The sequence below is a fragment of the Rattus norvegicus genome, chromosome 7 (genome assembly GCF_021556685.1).
Source record: "Rattus norvegicus strain SHRSP/BbbUtx chromosome 7, alternate assembly SHRSP_T2T, whole genome shotgun sequence".
NCBI lineage: Eukaryota > Metazoa > Chordata > Mammalia > Rodentia > Muridae > Rattus > Rattus norvegicus.
This window is the reverse complement of record NC_141540.1, coordinates 14,161,515-14,185,214: the sequence shown is the minus strand read 5'-3', so window position 1 is coordinate 14,185,214 and position 23,700 is coordinate 14,161,515. Positions and strand designations below refer to the sequence as shown.

Below are 23,700 nucleotides of genomic sequence, written 5' to 3'. Positions count from 1 at the left end.
AGTGGGTGAGGTTCTAGGCTGTCCATGAGCAGGCACCTGCCTGGGGTAGCCTGGTATCCTTGAGCATAGAGTTGGCACTTGAGGTCCAGGGAGGCCCACCTACCTCTCCCTGAACAGAGACTGAAGCCCTGCCTGGCTATCAGCCCTGTAAGTGACGAAGAGCCCAGTGGCGGCCCTCTGGCTTCTCCCTTGGCTATGGTGCTGTGCTACAGTAGCCTGGGCAGAGACGGCAGCCTGGCCATCGCCCTCTAGAGGTCCTAGGGCTAGGACCTCTCCAGCTGACCCACTCTGGGTGCTCACAAGGCAGACCTGGAGGGGGCTGGGCCCACTGGCACCTGCCAGGAATGCCCCCATCCCCGCCCTTGTGTCCTGCTGGGCAGCTCAGCTGAGGCAGGCATGTTGAATTTGCCTAACCTGTGCCCCTCCTCCCCGCAGGTAATTAGGACTTCTACTACCTCAGCCACGACCTATGCAAGGACGGTGTGGACCAAGCCTGCAGCCTGCGCCAGGCCGGCGGAGCCGGACGTGGAGCCACTGTGAATCGGCGGCACCGCAGGAGGTGCTGGACTGGTCCAGTTTGTACTGTCAATAGTTTTAGATAAAGTATTTATCGTTTTTTTTTTTTTAAAGTATAAGCAATTCTTACTTTATTCCATCAAAGTCGTCCAAGGCAACCTCTTGAGACGTCTAAGTGTCTGTGAGAGAGAATAATATGAAGACTTGGCCTGCTGGGCTGGCCACCATGAGGATGTCTGACTCCGTCCCGGTGCTATCTCACCAGCAAGCCCAGGCCTGCCCAGACCCACCTCTGCCCTGGTGCTGCCCCAAACGTGGACTGTGGCCAAACAGTTCTCAGATGTGCCCCCAACACCTTGTTCTGACGCCAAAGGCACGCCTGGCATGCTCGATGGGGGCTGATCTCCAGTCTCCCTCCTTGGAACTTGCCTGCTGTCACTGTGAATACCCCACTGTTAATCCTGTGGCTTCGGGCGTGCCTTTGCAGTGGGTGTGGACTAGGCTGGGGCAGGAATGGGGGTTCCCAGCTGGGCTGAGTGGTGCTGACAGGTGAGGGCCACTACTGCAGGGCTCAGTGGCTCCTGTGACAAGTGCATTTACTTTGTAATTCTTTGCTTTTCTGGCTCGGGCATGCTGGTCAGGTGACGTGGGGTTGGCCCAATCTGGGTCCCCTGGCATCTGTGTATAAGAGAGTCACACGATCAGTGACAGTATTTTATAGAGATTTGATGGAGATTTATAAATTTCATAGACTTGACTGCATTTATTTTTAGATTGTATAATGCACAGTGAACTTTAAAGGAAAGAAAAGTGAGGAGGAAAAATACTTTTATTTATTCAGATGCACAAAAAAAGAAAAAAAATGGCGCTGGCCAGGGACCCTGCAGGAGTGCGGCCCAGATGTGCTGGGCTGCCCAGGGCCTCTGGTCACTATGGTCGTCACCTGCCTGTGTCTAGGAGCTGCTTCCTGGTCCTGGGGATAGGTGCACTGGGAGTGACTGCAGGGGTCAGGGCGGACTTGACTTTCTGAGAAGGTCCTGACTGCTCACTTCTAGTTGTGGGTTGGTGGCTATGAGGGGAAAGGTCATGTGGCTCCACCCCCACCCCAACCTACTTCCCAAAGCAGTTGTGAAGATGGTGCTGGTGTCCCCTCCCTCCCTCCCTCCGCTCCCCTCCCCGCGATGGTGCTCATGTTTGGCAGGCCTGTTTCTGTGCACCACAGCTCACTAAGGTGCTGCAGAACAGGGAGCCGAAACAAAAGCTAGCAAACCCCAGGCTTGGAACAAAACCTTGAGTGAACACTGTACGCACGGCCCGCTATCCTGGCAGCTGCTTCAGCAGTCGCTGCCTCCACCTTACTTGAGAGTTAGGGGACAGACACTGCATGTTCATGGCCCAGTGGCCACAGGTGCTCCAGGCACAGCTGCAAGTCCTCTCCTGAGCCCGTAAGAAAGGGACCCACAGTAAACTGACCATGCTGCATGGTGGCCCCAGGCACTCTGGGGCTGATGGTCCTAGTATAAGATAAGGCTGCCTCAGACGTCCTTGCCAACCCAAGGTTGCTGCAGGGCTTTGAGCTCAGGAACTGATAGCAAGCCCTACTCCCACGCTAGCCCAGAGGAACACCTCCCAGTTCCCACCCTCAACCTACACAGCTCTTTTGACAGCCTGGCCTGTTTGTAACTTGATGCAGCATCGCTCTGCCTTGTAATGACCTCTGTACTTAACGGGTGCGTTGTTCTCTTCCCTTGGTCTCCCCAAGGCATCTCACACATTGTTGCTGCCTCCAGACTATGATAAATAAAGCCGTTTCCACTTGAACCCTTCAGTGCAGTCTTCTTTGCCTGTTGTCTGACCTGGACTAGAAGAGCAGCAAGCCTATCTCCTGTGAGGCTGACAGTGACACTTTGGGAGGACATAGTCTCACTTAAGAATCCAATCCTGGGGTTGGGGATTTAGCTCAGCGGTAGAGTGCTTGCCTAGCAAGCGCAAGGCCCTGGGTTCAGTCCCCAGCTCCGGAAAAAAAAAAAAGAAAGAAAAAAAAAAGAATCCAATCCTAAGACAATGTTTAGAAAGCCAGGACTTATGTGTCCCTTACCACTTGGGCAGAACACTGCCTTTCTGCGTCAGGGCACCTAGGACTCCCACTTATATGTGTATGACCCGGAAAGCCCGTATCTCCCCATTAAGCATATCCAGCCCAGGATCAGGCACATGGAAAGCAAAGGCTTGTTCGCCCCAAAATCCTGCCTGTAGCTGCACCTGCACTTCTGCGTGTTCCACCAACCCACCTTTCCTGGTTGTTTTGTTTTTCCAGACAGGGTTTCTCTCTCTAGTCCTGGCTGTCTTGGAAAGAGCCTCTTCTCTCTGCCCCCTAAATAGTGCCCACCAGCAATGTCTCCCTCCTTTTTCTCACTCCAATGTGATTCACAAAAGAGGTACCTTTATTAAAGAGTGGGCTCAGCACTGAAGGCCAGCACCAACGCCTGCTCTATCAGCAGGAGTGGGGTTCACAGCTTTAGCATTATACATTCATCTGGCCATGGACAGGGGCGCTGTCCCTGGATGTGCACAGTCAAAGGGTGCCAGCAGGGAGATGGCAGGGAGAGCAAGGACCACAGACCCTGCCTACCTCCTCTGGACCTTTGAACAGATGTATTTAAACCTATTTAAAAAACAAAACTTCCCAGGGTAGCCGGGGGCCCAGAGGGGGTCAGTCCAACACATGTAGCTGGGAGCCAATGCAAGAAGCATCCTTAGGCAGGCTACTCAGCTGGAACCTGGCCTCCTCGGAGATGCCGAACTGCTCCAGCGGGTCCTGTGGAATGCACAGTGATTGTGAGCAGGGCCAGGGAAAACTGCCCGGTCCCTCCAGCCCCACACACCTTGCCGGTCATCTTCCTGATCTCATTCCTGTAGAAGATGAGGCTCCGTCTCATGTATTCGTAGCTGGAGGAAAGGGCTGGGCTCACTGGTCACATTCCCCCATGTTTCCACCCAGCTCCCAGCAGTCCCTAAAGCCCCACCTGGCCCGCTGCAGAGCCTCCATCCATTCCTGGCACTGCTCTTGGCTACAGCATTCAAAGTGATATTTCCTGCTGAGGTCTTCCACGAAGCCTGGAAAGGGATAAAGGAAAGACGCCACCTCTTGTCACTGTCAGGTTGGTCTATATCCTGCTGGCCCCAAGTCCCAGCTTCTTCTCCACAGGGTTTCAAACTGAACTTGTTTCAAACTTGTTCTAACTCCAAGCCATCTTCTGCCTGTCACAGGCTGAAGAATCCTGACCTCTGAACTCACAAATAGGGGACCCACTGGGAAGTTGGATTATTGGGAATGTAATTGGCTAAGTAAGGTCATTCCCAAAATAAATGGGAATAGGACAGGGCAGATGGCTCAGTGGTTAAAGTGCCTCATGTAATCGTGAGGCCCTGAGTTCAAGCCCCAGCAGTGCACGTCAAAGAGCAGAGTGCAACTCCGTGCTGAAGAGACCGATTTGCTGGCCGGTCAATATAGCTTAAAAACAAGTCCGGGTTGGGACAGTGAGGTGGCCAAGCAGGTAGGAGCCTGCTGACAAGCCTAATGACCAGTGTTTTATGTTGGAGGCCTACACAGTGGAAGATGAAATCCAACTACACAAGTTTTCCGCTGGCCTTTCTGGCATACTCACACCCAGAAACCCATGCGTGCACATGTACAAGAAGCAGAAAATAGGGGTACAGATGGAGAACCCCACTGGATGACAGAGGTAGACACGATGGACAAATCTCTACAAGGTACGCAGCAGAAAGACCTCTCCAGAGGTGAAGGCTGAGACAGGTGTCCTTCAAGGCCTCAAAGCCCTGCCCGCACACTCACTCCCACGGCAGAGACTGCTTCAGTTATACACACCAAGTTCACAGACTGCACCTCTCTCGGCCGTAAACCGGCAGAGGATCGGGGAAGAAACTAAGATGAGAACCTGACCCAGTGGTCACTCTGAGTGACAGCTGGGACAGTCATGGGCCACCAGCGGACGCGAGATCCAGGACAAATGGAGATTCCTAAGGGAGTAAAAAGGATCGCGTGCGCGGAGCAGAGTCCGGGGTGGAAAGTGGGGAACAGAACACTTACTGATGGAGAAGCCTCCCGGCTCTTCCTGGGCCACTCTGCAGCGCTCCAGCAACAGGGCTCCGAGGGGCTGCGCGAGACACGGCCATGAGCACCGGCCTCTGGGCCGCGCGGGTCCCCCGCGCCCCCCACACCCCTACCTCGGCCTCGTCCGGGCGGAAGTAAAAGAGGAAGTTGACCACCAGCTTCACCAGCCGCCTCTTGGCCACTGCAGGCAGAGGGCGGTGTCAGCGCGCAACTGCTGTCATCCGCCCACCGGGGAACCCCGCGGCCCGCCCAAGTGTCCCAGCCCCGGCCCGGACCAGCTCACCGCTGCCCTTCTTGGGGCCCCGCATGCCCAGCTCGGCCGCCATCTCTGCCGGCTGCCGGGACAGCGCTTGCAACTCTTTCTCGTTGTACCGCATCTCGCCGCCCGGATCCGCGCGAACCAAAACGCGCCCTGCCTCTCGGCCGCCGTCCTGCCCGAAGCCGCTACTAGCGCCACAAAAGTCTCAGGAAGCGACCTCGTAAGTCCCAACGGTGCTACTGCGCCTGCGCGTTGTTGGGCGTGTTGCGTGACGCTAGTTGGTGGGTCAGCACAGTAGAACAAGGAGTCGGACGGGAAGGAAATCGCCCGTCCTTAAATAACCGTCAGACACACTGAACGTGGGGTGTAAATTTAGACTCATAGCACCTCACGATACGCGAAGCTCGTTCCCGGGCCTGTGAACCCTGAGGTTTAAGTCCTGTCGCGATAGTCAGCGCCAACAGAGTTAGGGCGGAGCAAGAATTCGTAGACAATGCAGTGCGCACGCGTACTCCGTGTCCCGGCGCTCTTTTTTTTTTCTCCCGCCTCCCGTAGGGGGAGTCCATTCGCTGGGCATGCGCACACATGAAACTCCGCCTTCCTTGCCCCCGGAAGTGATTGCTCAAGCGGTCGTGCGCATGCGCACAACAAAATCGCGGCATTCGGGGAGGTTAAGCCCGGTTACCGAGGCCTTGGTGTTGGTAAGGAACTACGCGGTTTGTCGGTGGCGGCTGCCCCGTCTGTGGGTCTTGAAAGTAGGAGCGAGAGCGTGGGGCCTGGCGGGGCAGCGGCCGCCCTTTCCCCTTAGGCGTGGCGCACCCTCGCCCTAAGAGCGCGGTCTCGCGAGGTCCTTTGAGTCGTGGCGTGATCGCGGACTTTTGTGGCGGTTCCGTGGCCTCTAGGGTGGTTCGGGTTCTTGGAATGTCATTTAACCTGCTTGTTTGCCTCAGTTTCCCTCGCCGTTAGTCAGGGCCATGGCGACTACTGCTCCTGTCCACTGTAGTAGGTCTGTTGCTCGGATTAAAAGATAACGGTATATGCATTTAAAAGTGATTTGCGGGGTTGGGGATTTAGCTCAGTGGTAGAGCGCTTGCCTAGCAAGCGCAAGGCCCTGAGTTCGGTCCCCAGCTCCGAAAAATAGAAAAAAGAAAAAAAAAGTGATTTGCCTTTAGACCAGGCAGGCCTTCTCCCAGACCGTGACCTTAACATATACCACTCTTCTGTTTCTATTGATCGTTCATCGGTAATCTTAGAGTAGTCCGTGAGGTCGCACGGCTCCCAACCATTCATCCTGGTCTCTTGTCCCAGGCTTCACTTGTGAGTCCATCCAGTCATCGGCACAATTTTACTTTATTTCAGACAGCGTCTCACGGCATAACTGAGGCTGACCTGGAACCCTGTGTGAACTAGGCCGATTTCGAGCTCACATACACTCCCATACCTCTGCCTCCCGCATACTGAGATTTACAGCGTGTGCCACTACACTTGACTGTTTTGTTTTAAGGAAGGTTTATTTTGACTGATAGTATGAAGGTGCAGTCCACTATGGTGGTCGTGTTACAGCCATAGTCAGGAAGCAGATAAAAGCTGGTATTGGAATCCCTTTCCCGTGTTTTTAAAGATTTTTTTTCCAAATGTGTGTCCATGTGGAGCTTCATGTGTGAGTATGATAACGTCAAGTCCAGGAGAGACTGTCAGGTTCCCTGGAGCTGGAGTTTCTGGTGGTTGTGATCTGCCACTAAGTCATCTTGCCAGCCTACCCAGCACCCTTTTGTCTTTTATTTGAGACAGATCTCACTGCACAGCCCAGTTTGGTCTCAAATTATACCCATCATCTTTCTACCTTGGCCTCTAAGGGAGCTGGAAGGAAATGTATACACTGCCATGCCCCATGTTTTCTGTTTCCTGAGGTTGGGAACTGTTGGTGGGCTGAGGCGGTAGCTCATTGGTGAGCGTTTGCAAAACTTTGTGCTCCATCCACTGGGCCAAGCAGTATGCTCACCCAGGCCAGTTTTATTCTGCTTTCCTTCCAAAGCTGATGAACTACATTTCTGCAGTGGATATCCATGCACTCAACCTCAAGCATGCCCCCCCAGGGGACCCAGTGCATGCTGGACAAGTGTTCTCCTTGAGTGGCACCGTCAAGTCTGTGGATGGACACCCAGCCTCCCTGGGGAGGCCAGCCACAGAGTCCTATGTTCTCAAGAGTTGTCTTTGCCTGAGCCTGGAGTGGTTTTCCATCCTGCTGCTGCTGCTTGCGGGTGCCCCTAACTCTGAGAAGCCAATTGATTCTCCCACCGTTTGGCTGTACTCTCGTGTCTGGCCAGCTTCATCTCTGGGAGTGTGTCTGTTGGTAGCTCTGGATGATGTAGACGATGCCCTTCTCAGTCTTTGGCTGAGTACAAAACATCTAATAGGCTGCTCCTGTCCCGCCACTTCAGTGTACACCTCTCAAGCCGTCCCTCTCAGCACCTAGAGCATCCTGTATCCTTTGCCTTCTGGCCTCTTCCTCCTTGACAGCCAGTGCTGTCAGTGCCCTGTCAGCCTTGAGCACACTCTAGTGACATTGTAGTAACTGGGTACCTGCCCTCAAGGTTCTTGGTCACATTTGCAGAGCCCCTTGTGCTATGGGAGGCACCAGTGATGATGACAAGAGCTGTCTCTACTTGTCTCCTGGTCGCTGGCCCTGGGTTTACTGTAGGTTTACCAGTAGACTGAGTAGTCTTAAGTGTTCTGCCTCAGGTAACACTGTCTGGAGGCTTTGGCTGAGCCTCCAAGGTGAGACCCTTGGTATCGAGCATTCCTTGTGTCAGGCAGAGGAGGGTGTGTCCTCTAATGCCAGCAGAGGCAGGCAGAGGCCAGCCTAATGTGTGAGGAGAGTTCTAAGATAGCCATGACTACGTAGAGACTCCTCCCTCAATAATAACAACAACAATAATAGTAATCATATGTTACATCAGGGAGAGGCGGCTCAATGGTAGTCACAGCACTTGGGAGGATCAGGAGGTCAGAGAAGGGATGGCTTGCATGCTGGGCCATCCCGCGGTCCTAGCATCATCAGCAGGGTTCTAAGCCTTAGTCTTCCTTGCTCCCCAGGTTTCTCCTGTCCCCTAAAGTACCCAGGCCTGCATCATGGACTTTCAGCACCGACCTGGAGGCAAAACTGGGAGTGGGGGCGTGGCCTCCTCCTCAGAGAGCAACCGGGATCGAAGAGAGCGCCTGCGGCAACTGGCCCTGGAAACCATCGACATCAATAAGGTGGGGGAGGGAGAGTCTCCAGGCCTGCAGAGCCCTCACCTTGCCCACCTTGGTCCTTGGGTCCCGGGGCCAGGCTGTGCGGTCTCACGGTACATTTCTTCACTCCCAGGACCCGTATTTCATGAAGAACCACCTGGGATCCTATGAGTGCAAACTCTGCTTGACTCTGCATAACAATGAGGTACCTGCCCACCAGACTTCCACCATTCTGCACTGGCCTGGTGACACTGGTCGGCCTTGGACCTGTCACCTGGAGCCAACCACTCCCTTAGTATTGCTCTGGTTTCCTTGAATTCCTTTTTTTCTTATCCCTGGGGGTCAGAGCTCAGCCTAGGGCTTAGCCATGCTGGGTAAGAAGTGAACTTCATCCCTGGTCAGTCCTTGAGGCAGCACTGACTAGCCTGGGGCTCACTGTACTCCTGATGCCCCTGCCTCTGTCCCTGCCGGCCCTCTAACATAACAACACAGGTTGGCTGGGCACCAGCTACTCCTTATCCTTTTCCTCTGACTGTTTGCTCTGTGAATGCCTTGCAAATAGTAATGGGTGCCTCTGCACTCTGAGGGCTCAGGGAGAGGTGTGGCTGCTGACTCTTTCTGGGGGGAGAGGACTCTGGGAGTTGCCTCCCCACCCCTCTCACTGGAGGACCAGATCAACAGTGGATGGAACACATTTGGCTGTGTTGACAATGGGGTGGTGATGAGCAGTGCCCTAGGCCCCACACCTCTGTTGGGAGCTCCTTCAAACCGCTGCCCATCCCCGGCGGTGGGCTCAGCACTGAAGACTGACGGTGTTGCTCTACCCCTACTCAGAGGAATCTCTGGGCAGGGATGGGTGCAGTAACAAGTCACAAGTCTCCCAAGTGCAGCCACAGCTACTGTAAGGCCCCGCAGGCTCCCCAGGGCTACCATTACAGCTGCTCTGCGAGGTGCCGGTCCTGCCCGCCCCACCCTCAGCTGCCTGTCTTCTTTCTCTTTGCAGGGGAGCTACCTGGCCCATACCCAAGGGAAAAAACATCAGACTAACTTGTGAGCGCTCACAGCCCTGGTACCCCAGTACCACAACGCTGCTACTCAGGAGGGGACCCTTCACTTGAGCTGTGTGGATGGGGAGGGAAGGGGACAGGTGGCCTGCATCTACATTCTCAGCCCCACCCCCACCCTGTGTTTCAGCCTGACTGTCTCAGTACAGAGCAGATGGCCAAGGGGCAAGGACAGTGGTGGTGCCACATTGTCACCTATCCTGCCCTGCTTGGTGTATCCCAGGGCTGAACCACCCAATCTTCTTGAACTCAGAGAGCAGGGGCTCTGGCACCTGGGTGCTTGGCCTTGGTGACTGGTGGAGGGGCCAAGCACTTGCGTCTGTTCACAGGGCCCGGCGAGCTGCCAAGGAGGCCAAAGAAGCCCCCGCCCAGCCTGCACCAGAGAAGGTCAAGGTGGAGGTGAAGAAGTTTGTGAAGATTGGCCGCCCTGGCTACAAAGGTGTGTCTGTGTGTGTCTGTGTGTGATGGCCAGCCCACAACTGTGGGCTGTGGCATGAATGAATCCTGGGCTCTGGTACCCGACATACTCTTGACCCTGGGACACACAGCCACCTTCTCTGTTCTCATAGCAGTCATTCCCTTAGTGTTGCCAAGAGCCCCCAGGTGCTGATAAGCACCATTCCTCACTGGCAACTTCCAGAAGAAGGAGGGGGAGGCAGGTGGTTGCAGTCACTGCTCTGGAACCCCTGTGGCCAGAAAACCAGTTATATGACCAGCAGGAACCCTGGGAGCCAAGTTCCCAAGAGTCCTCTTTGGCAGGCAGGGTCCTGGTGAGGCTGACACAGGACTGCCCCGCCATGCTCTTCCGAGACTTCGGCTGCTGTCCCTACATAGAATGCTGGGTTGGGCTGCCCTCACTTTAGGTCCCAGCCATGTGGCCTCAGGGCAGAGAGGCCAGAACTTGTACGTAGGGACCCTGTTTTGGTGTGCACCCATGCACATGACAGCCCCATCCCCTCTGTTTCAGTGACCAAGCAGAGGGACACAGAGATGGGCCAGCAGAGCCTACTGTTCCAGGTGAGGTGGGACCAGTCGGGTGGACAGGACACAGGGGTTGGGGGCTGTGTTTGTGCCAACACTGCCATGCATGTTCCACAGATTGACTACCCTGAGATTGCAGAGGGTGTCATGCCCCGCCACCGCTTCATGTCTGCCTATGAGCAGAGGATCGAGCCCCCGGACCGCCGCTGGCAGTACCTCCTCATGGCTGCTGAGCCCTATGAGACCATCGCCTTCAAGGTAATGACCCTGCAGGAGAGACAGAGCAGGGCAGCTAGATCCAGCCCTTCCCTGGGGTGCTGCAGCCTCTGCCTCCCTCCCTCCCTAGGTGCCGAGCCGCGAGATCGACAAGGCTGAGGGCAAGTTTTGGACCCACTGGAACCGAGAGACCAAGCAGGTGAGGCTCCGAAGGCCCTGCATGGGTATCCCCCGGCCCCACGCCCTGCCCAGTCACTGACACACCCTCCTCTGCAGTTTTTTCTTCAGTTCCACTTTAAGATGGAGAAGCCCCCAGCCCCTCCCAGCCTCCCAGCAGGACCCCCAGGCGTCAAGCGGCCCCCGCCCCCACTCATGAACGGACTACCTCCTCGCCCACCACTCCCTGATGCCTTGCCCCCACCTCCACCTGGTGGCCTGCCTCTTCCTCCTATGCCCCCCACTGGGCCTGCTCCCTCTGGGCCCCCTGGACCTCCCCAGATGCCCCCACCAGCTCCTGGGGTACACCCCCCAGCCCCAGTAGTACACCCACCAACATCTGGGGTCCATCCCCCAGCTCCTGGGGTGCACCCCCCAGCCCCAGTGGTTCATCCACCAACATCTGGGGTCCATCCCCCAGCTCCTGGGGTCCATCCTCCAGCCCCTGGAGTGCACCCTCCAGCCCCTGGAGTGCACCCACCAGCCCCTGGGGTGCACCCACCAGCTCCAGGGGTCCACCCCCCAGCTCCAGGGGTCCACCCCCCAGCTCCAGGGGTCCACCCCCCAGCTCCAGGGGTCCACCCTCCTCCATCAGCTGGAGTTCATCCTCAGGCTCCAGGGGTGCATCCACCTGCTCCTGCAGTCCACCCTCAAGCCCCTGGTGTACACCCCCCAGCTCCTGGGATCCACCCTCAGGCACCAGGGGTGCACCCCCAGCCTCCTCCTGGAGTCCACCCTGCTGCCCCAGGGGTCCATCCTCAGCCTCCAGGGGTTCACCCTACTCCTATGCCCCCCATGCTAAGGCCCCCCCTTCCCTCGGATGGCCCTGGGAACATGCCTCCGCCTCCCCCAGGCAACTGAGTAGCCCGCCACCAGCCTCTGTGCTCTGTGTGCTCTTTTCCCATGGCCAGTCCTTGGGAGGTTTTCTATTTTGTCCTGTCCTAAGTCAATTAAACAGCCTCCCCCATGTCTCCCTGTCTGCAGTGTGTGTTTTTGGTAGTGGGGTTGGGTGGGTACTGCTTGTCTCTATGGAAGGCGTGGTGACCTGGGGGATCGTCCAGGTGGGCTCCCCAGGCAGATGGGAACGACCCAAGGACACCTCGGCCTCTGCAGTTGGGGGCTGGCTCTGAGGACAGAAAGCCTTTTGAGACAGCCGCCTCCCACCTGATGGGCATGCAAAGCGCAGCCAGGCACTGTCCCCAAGGTCACCTCAGGGGTTGATAGAGGTGTCCCTCCCAAGCACTCTGGCTCGAATGCATATAAGCAGGACCACCCAGACCCTGCCATGCCACCATGCAGGGGCCACACCTCTCTCTGCTGCTGCTGCTGCTAGCAACTATGGGAGCTGTGTTACAGGCTGACACAGTTGAAGAACTGACCAATACCAGGGGCCTCATCTTCCTTGAAGATGGGGTCTGGCCTCCCAGCAGTCCCCCTGAGCCTTTGTGCCTGGTGGCGGTGAGAGGGGAAGGGGACACAAGCAAGGCTTCCCTGACGGTGGTGGGGGGCCTGCACAGCTATGAGCATGCCTTCCTGGAGGCTGTCCAAGAGTCTCGCTGGGGACCTCAAGACCTAGCCACCTTCGGAGTCTGCAGTACTGACTCCCAGACTACCCTGCCTGCCCTTCAGCGCCTCGGGGCCTGGCTCGGAGAGACTGGGGAACAGCAGTTGCTAGTCCTACATCTGGCTGAAGGTACGTGAAGGACAACATCTCAACACCCTTGTTGCCTTGGGACTAACGGAGGCTCCTCCCAAGGTTTGGGCGGGACCTGTGGGGTGTGGGGGGAAATCCCTAACTTGGTTGCCAAACAGAACCTTGTGGGACACACCTTGTGGGAGCCGTAGTCTGCAAGATGGCAGAACATCCCATGGTCACACCTTCCCAGACAGAAGAGCTGCCACGTCCCTATCTATAAGCAAGGTCTTCATACATGACCCCAGAAGATCCCCGGTTAGAGTCTGACTGAGGGACTTGAGGGACAGATGCTAATGGCCTCAGAGACTCAGCTGTCACCAATATTTGCAGTGATATGGGAGCCTCAGCTCTTGCTGAAGTTCCAAGAGCCTCCACCTGGGGGAGCCAGCCGCTGGGAGCAAGCCCTGTTAGTGCTATACCCTGGACCTGGGCCCCAGGTCACAGTCACAGGAGCTGGACTGCAGGGCACACAGGTACCAGAGACTGGCGTGGGTCCTCTGGTTGGGGGTTGGGGGAGAAGTTGTGCCAGATGGGAGGATTCCTGGGGTGAGGAGTACACCTTGGAGTCTATTCCCAGTCTGGCAGGGGGTGGTGCCTGACCACTTCCCCAGTCCAGTCCAGTGAGTTCCTGTATCCACAGAGCCTCTGCCCTACTCGGGACACCCGCTATTTGGTGCTGACTGTGCACTTTCCAGCGGGGGCCTGGAGCGGCTCGGGGCTCGCCCTAACCCTTCAACCAAGCAAAGAAGGTAGGTCCTGGCAGAGAGGAGGGGACAGTGTGGAAGGAGGCTGCCCTTAGCCCTTGCCCTCAGCCAGCACGCGCCCACCCTCTACAGGTGCCACCCTGACCATCGCTCAGCTGCAGGCCTTTCTGTTTGGCTCTGATTCCCGCTGTTTCACGCGGATGACTCCCACCCTAGTGCTGCTGCCACCCACCGGGCCGACACCGCAGCCAGCACATGGCCAGCTGGACACCGTGCCTTTCCCGCAGCCTGGGTGCGCGCAAGGATGGAGGAGGAAATGGGGAGGTGGGAATGGGTAGAGGGTCCACCACAGCCTCTTGTGCTCACAGCTGGCCCACTTCGTTCTATTCCAGGCTGTCCCTGGAGCCTGAGGACCTGCCACACAGTGCTGACCCCTTCCTAGAGACCCTCACTCGCTTGGTTCGTGCTCTGCGGGGACCTCTGACCCGGGCCTCGAACACTCGTCTGGCCCTGGACCCTGGTGCGCTGGCCAGCTTCCCACAGGGCCTGGTCAACCTTTCAGACCCCGTGGCGCTGGGACGTCTGCTCGATGGGGAGGAACCCCTATTACTGCTGCTGTCACCCGCTGCGGCCACTGTGGGGGAACCTATGCGGCTGCACAGCCCCACATCTGCTCCCTGGGCAGCAGGCCTGGCACGCAGGGTAGCGGTAGAGCTGCAGGCAGCGGCCTCGGAGCTGCGGGACCTCCCAGGCCTGCCACCCACAGCCCCCCCATTGCTGTCGCGCCTACTGGCGCTGTGCCCCAACGACTCCCGCAGCGCCGGGGACCCGCTGCGAGCGCTGCTGCTGCTGAAGGCACTGCAGGGCCTGCGTGCAGAGTGGCGAGGGCGGGAAGGGCGCGGGAGGGCGGGGCGCAGCAAGGGGACAGGGACAGATGGGCTGTGCGCGCTGCGCGAGCTGAGCGTGGACCTTCGAGCAGAGCGCTCAGTGCTCATCCCGGAGACCTACCAAGCCAACAACTGCCAAGGCGCCTGCGCATGGCCACAGTCGGACCGTAACCCACGGTACGGGAACCACGTGGTGCTGCTGCTAAAAATGCAGGCACGCGGGGCCGCCCTGGGTCGCCTGCCCTGCTGTGTGCCCACTGCCTACACCGGCAAGCTGCTCATCAGCCTGTCGGAGGAGCACATCAGCGCGCACCACGTGCCCAACATGGTGGCTACCGAATGCGGCTGCCGGTGATGTCCGCCCTACCCCATCCCCCGTGTCCCCAGTCAGCGCCCCAATAAAGATTAGCAAGCACTCAGCTGGGGTGTCTGTGGGCGGAGAGAACTCCTGACAACCTCCCTTCGCGAATGCAAGGCATGAGTCCTTCCCATACACCCGGTACTCCCCTATGGGAGAGCTTTCGGTCCCTACCGCTTTTCTGTGTAGCCCTGGCTGTCCTGGGACTCTCTCTGTAGACCAGGCTGGCCTCGAACTCAGAGATCTGCTTGCCTCTGCCTCCCCAGTGCTGGGACTAAACTCCTGGACCTTTTTAAATTAATTTGTATGTGTGGCGGGGAGAGAAGTGTCTGGCCAGAAGGAAATTGAGGCAGGAGAAATGCTTCGAGTCAGCCTGAACTACAGAGCAAAACTCTTTCAGAAAACAAAAACAAGGGAGCTGGAGAAGTGGCTCAGCAGCAAAGCACACTTGCACATCCTAACATGCATGTGCGTGGTCTTTAAAAGCAAAACCAAAAGGCCAAGTGTAGTGGCGCACGCCTGTCATCCCGGCGCTCTGGAGGAGGAGACCGGTCAAGACTTAAAACCCAGCCTGGTTGCACGTCCTAATGCAGTCACAAAGTGTACAGATGAGGTCAGAGGGCAGAACTAAGCCGAGTTCTTTCTCTCCCTCCACAGCGTGGGTCGCAGGATCCAACTCAGGCGGTTGGGCTTGGTTGCAAGCGCCTTTACCCATTCTACTCTCTCACTGGCCCCATCTCTTCGACCCTTAGGGTCCAGGCACAAAGGAGCAGATGATGTGGCTGTCACAGCACGACCTTTATTTGCTGGTGCTACAGGGAGAGGGGATGCAGGATTCACGCAGGAGACACAGGCAGGATCAGTCATGCCTCTTCCCAACACGGGGCCTCTGTCTGGGCCGGTTGTCACGATCATGCTGGTCATGCCGTCGCCGAGGAGCCCAGGCCTTCAGCTTCCCATGCTCGAGGTCCCTGGAGTCCCGCCTCCATGGCCGATGGCCTCCTTCCCGCGCCTCCCAGCGCTGTCGCAGTGATTGGCGGGGCTCCCTAGTGACCTGAGGCTTCTCCTCCCTCCTCGGCTTCTCCCTTCTTGGCTTCTCCTTCTTCGGTTTCTCCCCTTTCCTTGGCTTCTCTTTCTGTGGCTTCTCCTGGGAACCTCGGTCACCAAGGGGTGCGCTCTCCTCCCCAGAGGCTTCCGAGATGGACCCTCCAGGTTCTGCCTGGGTTTCTGCAGCCTCAGGGCTCCCGGGAAGCTCAGGCTCATCCCTCATCTCTGCCTGGGGTGCAGGTGGCCCAGGCTTCGGCTGAGGAGGCCCGGATGGGGGCACCAACACCGGAGGTTTAGGCTGCAAAGAGACAAAGTGGGATCTTGGGGTCCGTGTGCACAGGCCGGCCTCCTCCTGCCTTAGTGAGCAGCCTCATCAGGTGAAATCACTGGAAAGAGGCTTACGGCTGGCGCTGGCGCTGGCGTTGGCGACGCTGGCTTCTTGGTTGGAGAGCTGGGCGGGACCCACTGCTGAGGGGCCGCCACGGCCTCCCCAGCCACTGCGTCTGAAAGGCAGGCAGTCTGGGTTGGAGGAATGGGCACAGCCACGCACCTCTTCGCCTCACCCCCAGAACTCCGCTTGGATAACCCAACCTCCTCCTAGAGACTTCTCTCTTTTGTCCTTTGAGAGAGTAGCCATTCCCCCGCCCCCAGCTGCATGAGGGTGGCTAACAATAACGTGGGGGCGATCCTCTGATCCAGGATAGGGTGTAGAGAGCCCTTCTCTGATGAAGGAGCGGGGGACCAGGCTCAGTCATGTCGATCATCCTGCCTGGAGGAACACTGAGGATTGCCGTGAGACCCAGGCTCGCCTGTGTCTTTGACTCAAAACAAAAAGCCATTCTACATCTTGGGAGGTCAAAGCAGGGAGTGTCAGGAGACCAGCCTGAGCTACATAGAGAGGTTGAAGCCTTGTGAATTATGTCTTAAAAAAAAAAAAAAAGGCACACATTCCAGCATTCAGAGGGGAGAGAAGAGCTCTCCAAGTTTGAGGCCAGCCTGGAATATATATTGAGTTCCAGCCAGCTAGGGCTACATAGTGAGACTGTCTCAAAATGAGTGAGTGAGTGAGTGAGTGAATGAATGAATTACAAGTTCAGATCATCTAGAAACCAGGCCTGGTTGTGAAAACTTAAGGTAGACACCATAAAGCTAGGAGCTAGATGTGACCATGGGCCTCACAGGCTGGCGTACAGGCTCTTCCAGAATAGGGGAAGAGACATGAGCATGAGGTTAGGAACAGTAGAGCCACAGCATGAGCAGCCGGAGGGAATGCCCCCGCCCTGTGGAGTCCCCGCCCTGTGGAGCTCACCCCGACATAGCTGGAAAGCCGAGCCCAGCAGGGCCAGCAGTGAGGCCAACACCAGGCACTTGTTGAGCGTCAGATCTCCCCAGGGCAACTCGTCGTCGCTTGGCGGCAGGGGTGGCTGCAAGGGAGGCGCAGCCTGCGGCTTCCTACGCGCAGGAATGCTCCGGGGGTCTGAGGGACAAGCATGGATCCATCCGCCTGTCGCCCGTGGTTCCTACCCAGTCCCAGGGTGCAGACCACCCCCACCTCCACACCCTCTCGTGAGCAAACCCACTTGCTCCAGCTTTGCCTGCTGGTGCGCTCTCCTTGCCCATGCGCTCTTTCTCCGTCTTCTTGAGCCCGGCATCGCCAGCGCCAGCGGTAACTGGGTCCTGAAGGACCTGTAGGGCATCGGGAGACAGTCCACAAGGAGTGTCAGTCCAGATGTCCTGTGGCCTGCCACCTCCTAACCCCCGGGAGGATGAGTCAAGAGGATTGCTTGGAGTTGGTTGCCAGCGTGAGCTTCATAGTGAGACTGTCTCTAAAAATCAAGATGGAGGGCCCCAGCCAAGCAGCTCAGTGGCAGACTGCACTGCCTTCAACCCTGACAGCCTGAGTAGGACCTCTCCCCAACACCTAGTGGAAGGAGAAAACAGAATCTGGGGGTTTGGGGTCTGATCCCACACTGTGCATGTGTACACACACACACACACACACACACACACACACACACACACACACACAGTCTCTCTGTGTGTATATGTATCGTACATGTGTACCTATGTAGTATATGTATGTATATATAATGATGTGTGTGTGTGTGTGTGTGTGTGTGTGTGTGTGTGTGTGTGTGTGTGTGTGCCTGAATTCGTAGAGGCTGGAGAGACAGCTCAGTGGTTACAGCACCGGTTACTCCTGCAGATGACTTGGGTCTGATTCCCACCACCCACGTGGGGCTCACAAACACTTGTGACTCCAGTTCCAGGGCAGATGACCTCCTCGGGCATGAGGAACATGTGTGTGCAGGCTAAGCACACAAAATAAAAAGTTCAATGAAAGTAAGTATCCGTTTATGGTTTAGAACAGTTGATTTTTATGTTTTAAATAATGAGGAGAAAAATATTTAAAGGAATATGGAGTTAGAGCATGCAGGAAGCCTGGGCCCCACCCACAGCATCACACAAACCAGGCCTGGTGACAAGACTAGGACCCAGCCCTCAGGAGGAAGAGGCAGGAGGCTCAGAACTCAGGCTCATCGGGCTACATGAGAACCTAGCTCAAGAGAAAAAAAAGAAAAAAAGGAAAAGAGAATAAAAGAGGAGAGGATCAGAGGAGAGAAGAACCAGAGAAAACCATTTCTTTGCTCAGCCTGTCCCCACCTCCCAGGGCCACAGGTACTCACATGGCTCCAGCTGCTGGAGTCCGAAAGCCTGGATGTCCCTGTAGGACAAAACAGTGGGCTATTCCCCGCCCCTAGCGGATCCGTCCCATCTCCTCCCCCACTCTGCCAGGAGAGTGAACACAGTGTCCACTCCAGACGAGACGACAAGGGGCATGGGGCTCAGGGACACCTCTGTCCTATGATACACAGTATGTTTCACCATGGAGTCCAGAGCTGAACCGCCAGGTTCTCCTCACTCACTGTACCTCGAGTCTTGCTGTCTGGCCGCCGGCCTGAGGGGGACTCCTCTAGGAATGGGAGATCATCACTGGGGATGCAGCTGCCCAGGCCCCCATCTAGATCCTCCAAGCCTCTGGTTGTCATAGAGACTGGAAGATGGGGAGGGAGACAGGATGGGGTCTCGGTCTTATTGGAGAAAGTTATATCCTTACATGATCTCACCACAGTGTCGAGAACCCCACACACACACAACCCAGCCACTGGAGGACTCCAGAATCCATCAACACAGCAAGAACCCAAGCTGTGGCTCAGAGAGCCTCAGAGCCCACTCACAGTCACACAGTAATAAATCCAAGGACCCACGCTGGAACCCTGCTCCCAGGCCAGCTCATGTTCTCTGAGACCATCAACTATTTTTATCCAGTGTCTAAAGCCAGCAGGATGGGTGAGTCTGGCAGCCCTGCCCCTCCCCAGGCCTTTGCTCCCAATCCACCCCCAACACTGACTGTCTCACTGGCCTAAGGGGAGGCACTGAAGCCCCAGCAACCTGGCTGAATCCTCACCATGACAACTGAGGAGCAGGACAAGGGTCCTGAGGGTTTTCCACAACACTAGCCTTCCTGCCCACTTTCCCACAGGGGACATGGGGAAACTGAGACCAGAGGCTGTGCTGGCTGACACCTGACCTAACTTATGGGAAAAGGGGATGTGCCCATGGCCTCTGGTTGTCAGGGTTAATGTGCCCCAAGGCCCAAACAGAAACACTTTAAAATCAGGGAGAGAATGGGCTGGCAAGATGGCTCAGCAGGTAAAGGAGCTTGCAGCCCAGTGTGATGGTCTGAATTCAATCCTTCAGTCCCCTTTACCCACACCCCATAGCTGGAAGGTGAGACTAGACTCCTCAGGTTGTCTTCTGACGACCGCCTTAGCATTTTAGCATTTACCTTAGCATCTAGTGCCTACAGGTACACCAAAAAATTAAAAAAAATTAAAATGTAATTTAAAAATGAACTGAACATAAAACCTTGAAGGGTTTTCAACGTGGGGGAAGGGATCCAAAGCACGGGAGACACAGAGAGTTTGGCCCTATCTCTATGAATAGGGGGGTGATGGTCACAAGCACTGGGGACCCTTATGGAGGTCAGAGATTCCCACACCAAGCTCTAGGGACCCACACCTCTGTCCAGGTCTCCCCACGGACCCTCTTACCCTACAGCCTCCGAGCTGGGCTTGAGAGACAGGACAGTGGACAGAGGGGTAGCCCGGGATGGACAGGAACAGGTGGCCAGGGACAGCTGGAGACACCAATTGGAAGGAACCAGGGAACCAGAAGGAGGGACTTCCACGAAGTCACCGACAGGGTGGCCGCCATCCCAACACTGGTACAGAGCAGAGAGCTGACTGAGGGGTGACCCACCCCTACTTCCGTACACTGCCTCTCCCTCCAGCAATAAACTGGGGGAGGGGGGGTCCTTGTTTGCTGCTCTGGTGTCAGAAGGCTGGAGTAACTCCAGCAGCCATGGCTGAAGCTTCTGCTTATGCAGGCTCCTCCCTGCCTGTGCTCCAGGTCACTCGCAGCTGTTTGCCATGATTCCTGCTTTCTTGTCTCCTCTTTTCTTGCTGTCCTGGAACTTGATCTGTAGGTAGACCAGGCTGGCCTCGAACTCACAGAGATTTCCTTGTGTCTGCCTCCTGAGTTCTGGGAATAAAGGCGTGAGCCATGACCACCCAGCAACAAGGTAGTAGTTTACAATGGCTAAACCTTTTGAACCATTTTTTAAAAAAGATATACTTATGTATATGGGTACAGATGGTTGTGAGCCACCATGTGGTTGCTGGGAATACACACACACACACACACACACACACACACACACACACACACACATAATGTAGGAATGAATGCTATATTCACACATACACCTACACACCAGAAGAGGGCATCAGATCCCTTTATAAATGGTCCTGAGCCACCACGTGGTTTCTGGGATTTGAACTCAGGACCTCTGGAAGAGCAGTTGGTGCTCTTAACCACTGAGCCATCTCTCCAGCCCACTTGGGGTTTCTTTTTATACTATTTGAGTTACTCTATGTAAGGAGGACTGAATCCAAGACCTCAGTCCCTCCCCAGGGACTCTGGTTGGGGCTCCACCCCGACCACATCCCCAGCCTGGGAATTTTAGGTAGCAACAGAAAAGTGTCACAATTGTGGAGTCATTTCACACTGTCTGGGTAAACAAGGCTTCTCAGAACCTCTGTCTCTTCGAGTGCAAAGTGGGATTTCAGGTGGCCCAGGGCTCATTCCCTGAGGGATGTCCTCCAATAGAACGCTTTGCCTCATAGTGCTGCGTGCGGGGAGCCCTTGCTCTGCGCTGCCACAGGTCACTGCCTAAGGAGCTGATTGACGATGACACAGTTCATACATGACTGTATCATCTGCCTATGAAGTTGCTTCAACATGAAAAAAAAGCAACACAGCAATGGCATTACTTTTTCTTTTTCTTTTTTTTTTCTTTTTTTCTTTTTTTCAGAGCTGGGGACCAAACCCAGGGCCTTGAGCTTGCCAGGCAAGCGCTCTACCACTGAGCTAAATCCCCAACCCCAACGTTACTTTTTATATAGCTTATTCTATTGTTTTCCTTTTCTAAATTTTTTTCTTTTTCTTTTTCTTTTTTTTTTCTCTTTTTTCTTTTTTTTCAGAGCTGGGGACCGAATCCAGGGCCTTGCCGCTCTACCACTGAGCTAAATCTCCAACCCCCTAAATTTTTTAAAAGTTTATGTTTTACATTCCAATATCAGCCACTCTCTCCTTCCAGTGCTCCCTCATGCAGAACCCACACCCATTTCTCCCTCCCCTTCTCCTTAAGAAGCGGGAGCCCTCCTCTAGGTATCACCCCACACATCCTCATAACCCAGGCCCATCCCTGGCACATCAAGTCACTGCAGGGCTGGGTGCCTCTTCTCCCACTGAGGCAGACACAAGTACGCAGGTGACAGATTCATTATTGTTTTTCAATAATTTAATTTTTATTCACTTTATATCCCAATGGAAAGCCCCACTCCTGAGATGGACTTACTGGTCCTTTGGAAAGCTGGTAGTGTTGGACAGTGTTTTGCTGGGGTAAACATGGAGGAAAGTTTTACTGAGGCAGACACAGAAGAGAGAATGTTCTGCTAAAGCAAGCACATGAAAAGACACGTGGTGAAGGAGTCTTCGCTAACAGCACGCGTGTATTGGTTCACCTTACATTGCGTAGCTGAGCTGCATTTGTTGAGACTCCACAGAGAGAAGCACACCAAGAAGCTTGAGGCGGGGTGCTTGTGCTGCAGCTTCCTGCTGCTTCCTCGGACTCGGACTGACTGGCAGCGTGAAGTCAGCTGAGACAGAGTCACATACTGGGCAAGACCCGTAGGGAACACGTGATGTTTAGAGGAGTATAAATAGGACTCCACAGACAGTGATGAAGACAGAGCTTGGCTGGCTGGTAGAGCTAGCTGTGCAATGCTTGTTGGTCTCACGTCTTTGCTGATCTTTGCTTCCCGGAGAGAGACACAGCTGGTGTTCCTGCTGGTCCCATCTGCTCACTCTAGCCGAGGCTGAGGCTGGTGGCTGTGCCACTGCCACTAACTGGTGTTTGCTATTCTGACTCTACTGAACTGGACTGCTAGTGTATCTGTGAAGTGCTTTTGAGTGGCTCGGGCTGCTATCCTGTGAACTGAACTGCTGATTTTCGGACAACACAGACAGGAGTCGCTTCAAAAAACCCTTTCAACAGGTTCACTTCCCCCCACCTCCCGTATCATTTTTTTCCCATTGCCTCTGATGGGTAGTGGACTAGAAGGGAGGTTTAAACTGTTTAAGAATCATCATTAAAAGTAGGCTTTGAGGGCTGGAGAGATGGCTCAGTGGTTAAGAGCACTGAATGCCCTTCCAAAGGTCTTGAGTTCAAATCCCAGCAACCACATAGTGGCTCATAGCCATCTATGATGAGATCTGATGCCCTCTTGGTGTATTTGAAGATAGCTATGATGTACTTATAATAAATCTTTTTAAAAATTTTTTAAAGTAGGCTTTGAAAAAAATTAAATCTATATTCTCCCTGTTCTCCTCCCAGTCCTGCCCTTACAAATCCTTCCCTCCATTACTCCCTCCCCTTCTCTGAGAAGGGGGAGCTCTCCTCCAGTACTACCCCACCCTGAAGCATCTAGTCCCAGCAGAACTAGACACATCCTCTCCTGCTGAAGCCCAACCAGGCAGTCCAGGTAGGAGAAGGGGATACAATGGCAGTGAACAGAGTCAGAAAGAGATAGGCCCATTCCAATTGTTGGAGACCCACATGAAGGCCAAGCCGCACATCTGCTACCAACGTGTGGGACCTAGGCCGACGATGCCATGCATGCTGTTTGATTGGTGGTTCAGTCTCTGTGAGCCCCCAGGGTCCAGGTTAGTTGACTCTGTGGGTTGAATGGAAACTTCTGGTTTCTTTGGGAAGTCAGTTATGTCAAATGATATTTTGCTGGGGCACACAGGTGAAAAGGTGTCTTGCTAAAGCAGACACGGAAAAGAATATTTTTCTGAAGCAGACACAGGTGAAAGGATGTTTTGCTATAGCAAACACAGGAAAGGGCCCATGATGAAGGAGTATGTCTTAGTTAGGGTTTTACTGCTGTGAGCAGACACCATGACCAAGGCACGTCTTATAAAGGACAACATTTCATTGGGGCTGACTTACAGTTCAGAGGTTCAGTCCAGTGTCATCAAGGCCAGAGCATGGCAGCAGCTAAGCAGGCCTGCTGCAGGAGGAGCTGAGAGTTCTACATCTTCATCTGAGGCTGCTAGTGGAAGACTGACTTCCAGGCAGCTAGGATGAGGGTCTTAAAGCCCACGCCCACAGTGACACACCTCCTCCAACAGGGCCACACCTCCAAATAGAGCCACTCCCTGGGCCAAGCAGACACAAGCCATCACAGAGTATAAACATAAGTATTGGTGAGATTTCGGCCGCACTGCTTTTTATTCCCAACAGATCACACGCGCACCCCTGCCTGCTTCTGTCCCCACTCTTCCATAACGCTACCCAGGCTCCACCTGATGCTCGGCTGTGGGTGGATGCTGGATGAAGCCTCTTAGGAGACTGTTATGCTAGGCTCCTGTCTGCAAGCATAGCAGAGCATCATCAATATGGACAGGGGTTGGCTCTTGCCCATGGGATGGGTCTCAAGTTTGGCCAGTGGTTGGTTGCTCCCTTAGTCCCCTCTCCATCTTTATCCCTGCACAACTTGTAGGCAGGACAGATTTTAGGTTGAAGACTTCGTGGGGGGCTGGGGATTTAGCTCAGTGGTAGAGCGCTTACCTAGGAAGCGCAAGGCCCTGGGTTCGGTCCCCAGCTCCGAAAAAAAAGAACCAAAAAAAAAAAAAAAAAAAAAAGAGTACTGATTGCGGAAGCGCAAGGCCCTGGGTTCGATCCCCAGCTCCGAAAA

At 55.2% G+C, this 23,700-nt stretch overlaps 5 protein-coding genes across 16 annotated transcripts in view; 3 read left to right on the top strand and 2 right to left on the bottom strand.

Moving 5' to 3' along the window:
* The window catches only part of Dot1l (DOT1 like histone lysine methyltransferase), a 37,210-nt gene extending 34,873 nt beyond the window's left edge, over window positions 1–2,337 (top strand). For 4 of the 5 annotated variants that reach the window (XM_087557729.1, XM_087557727.1, NM_001108733.2 and 1 more), the window contains 1 exon segment: window positions 436–2,337. In XM_087557729.1, the coding sequence (XP_087413855.1) occupies window positions 436–443 (8 nt within the window). In that variant the 3' untranslated portion in view covers window positions 444–2,337. 5 annotated transcript variants of the gene reach the window in all.
* Window positions 637–5,124, bottom strand: Plekhj1 (pleckstrin homology domain containing J1). Of its 5 annotated transcripts, none has more exons than XM_087557041.1 (6): window positions 4,935–5,108; window positions 4,765–4,832; window positions 4,628–4,694; window positions 3,543–3,633; window positions 3,402–3,465; window positions 637–1,194 (listed from the first exon to the last, which is right to left on the bottom strand). In XM_087557041.1, the coding sequence occupies exons 1-6, from the start codon at window positions 5,026–5,028 to the stop codon at window positions 952–954; spliced, it is 627 nt and encodes a 208-aa protein (XP_087413167.1). In that variant the 5' UTR covers window positions 5,029–5,108; the 3' UTR covers window positions 637–951. The 5 variants fall into 5 exon arrangements, with proteins under 5 accessions (XP_087413167.1, NP_001101542.1, NP_001387901.1 ...); NM_001108072.3 differs by lacking the exon at window positions 637–1,194 and adding an exon at window positions 2,938–3,334 and having other exon boundaries at window positions 4,935–5,124; NM_001400972.1 differs by lacking the exon at window positions 637–1,194 and adding an exon at window positions 2,938–3,334 and having other exon boundaries at window positions 3,402–3,429; window positions 4,935–5,124.
* On the top strand, window positions 4,837–11,592 carry Sf3a2 (splicing factor 3A subunit 2). 4 transcript variants are annotated; one of them, XM_087556226.1, is made up of 9 exons: window positions 4,837–5,130; window positions 8,007–8,168; window positions 8,278–8,349; window positions 9,148–9,194; window positions 9,538–9,647; window positions 10,176–10,225; window positions 10,307–10,447; window positions 10,536–10,604; window positions 10,682–11,592. In XM_087556226.1, exons 2-9 carry the CDS (start codon window positions 8,043–8,045, stop codon window positions 11,480–11,482), a joined length of 1,416 nt encoding a protein of 471 aa, XP_087412352.1. In that variant the 5' UTR covers window positions 4,837–5,130; window positions 8,007–8,042; the 3' UTR covers window positions 11,483–11,592.
* Window positions 11,593–11,906: 314 nt separating this feature from the next.
* Amh (anti-Mullerian hormone) lies at window positions 11,907–14,323 on the top strand. Its single transcript, NM_012902.2, is given in 5 exon segments — window positions 11,907–12,314; window positions 12,648–12,790; window positions 12,958–13,066; window positions 13,154–13,313; window positions 13,414–14,323. Coding segments are annotated over 5 exon segments (1,662 nt in total). The 5' UTR covers window positions 11,907–11,914; the 3' UTR covers window positions 14,264–14,323.
* Window positions 14,324–15,044: 721 nt separating this feature from the next.
* Jsrp1 (junctional sarcoplasmic reticulum protein 1) lies at window positions 15,045–19,484 on the bottom strand. The gene is given in 7 exon segments (NM_001109591.1): window positions 15,045–15,611; window positions 15,716–15,816; window positions 16,623–16,790; window positions 16,894–16,999; window positions 18,001–18,038; window positions 18,246–18,368; window positions 19,429–19,484. Coding segments are annotated over 6 exon segments (1,017 nt in total). The 5' UTR covers window positions 18,364–18,368; window positions 19,429–19,484; the 3' UTR covers window positions 15,045–15,125.
* Window positions 19,485–23,700: the final 4,216 nt, after the last annotated feature.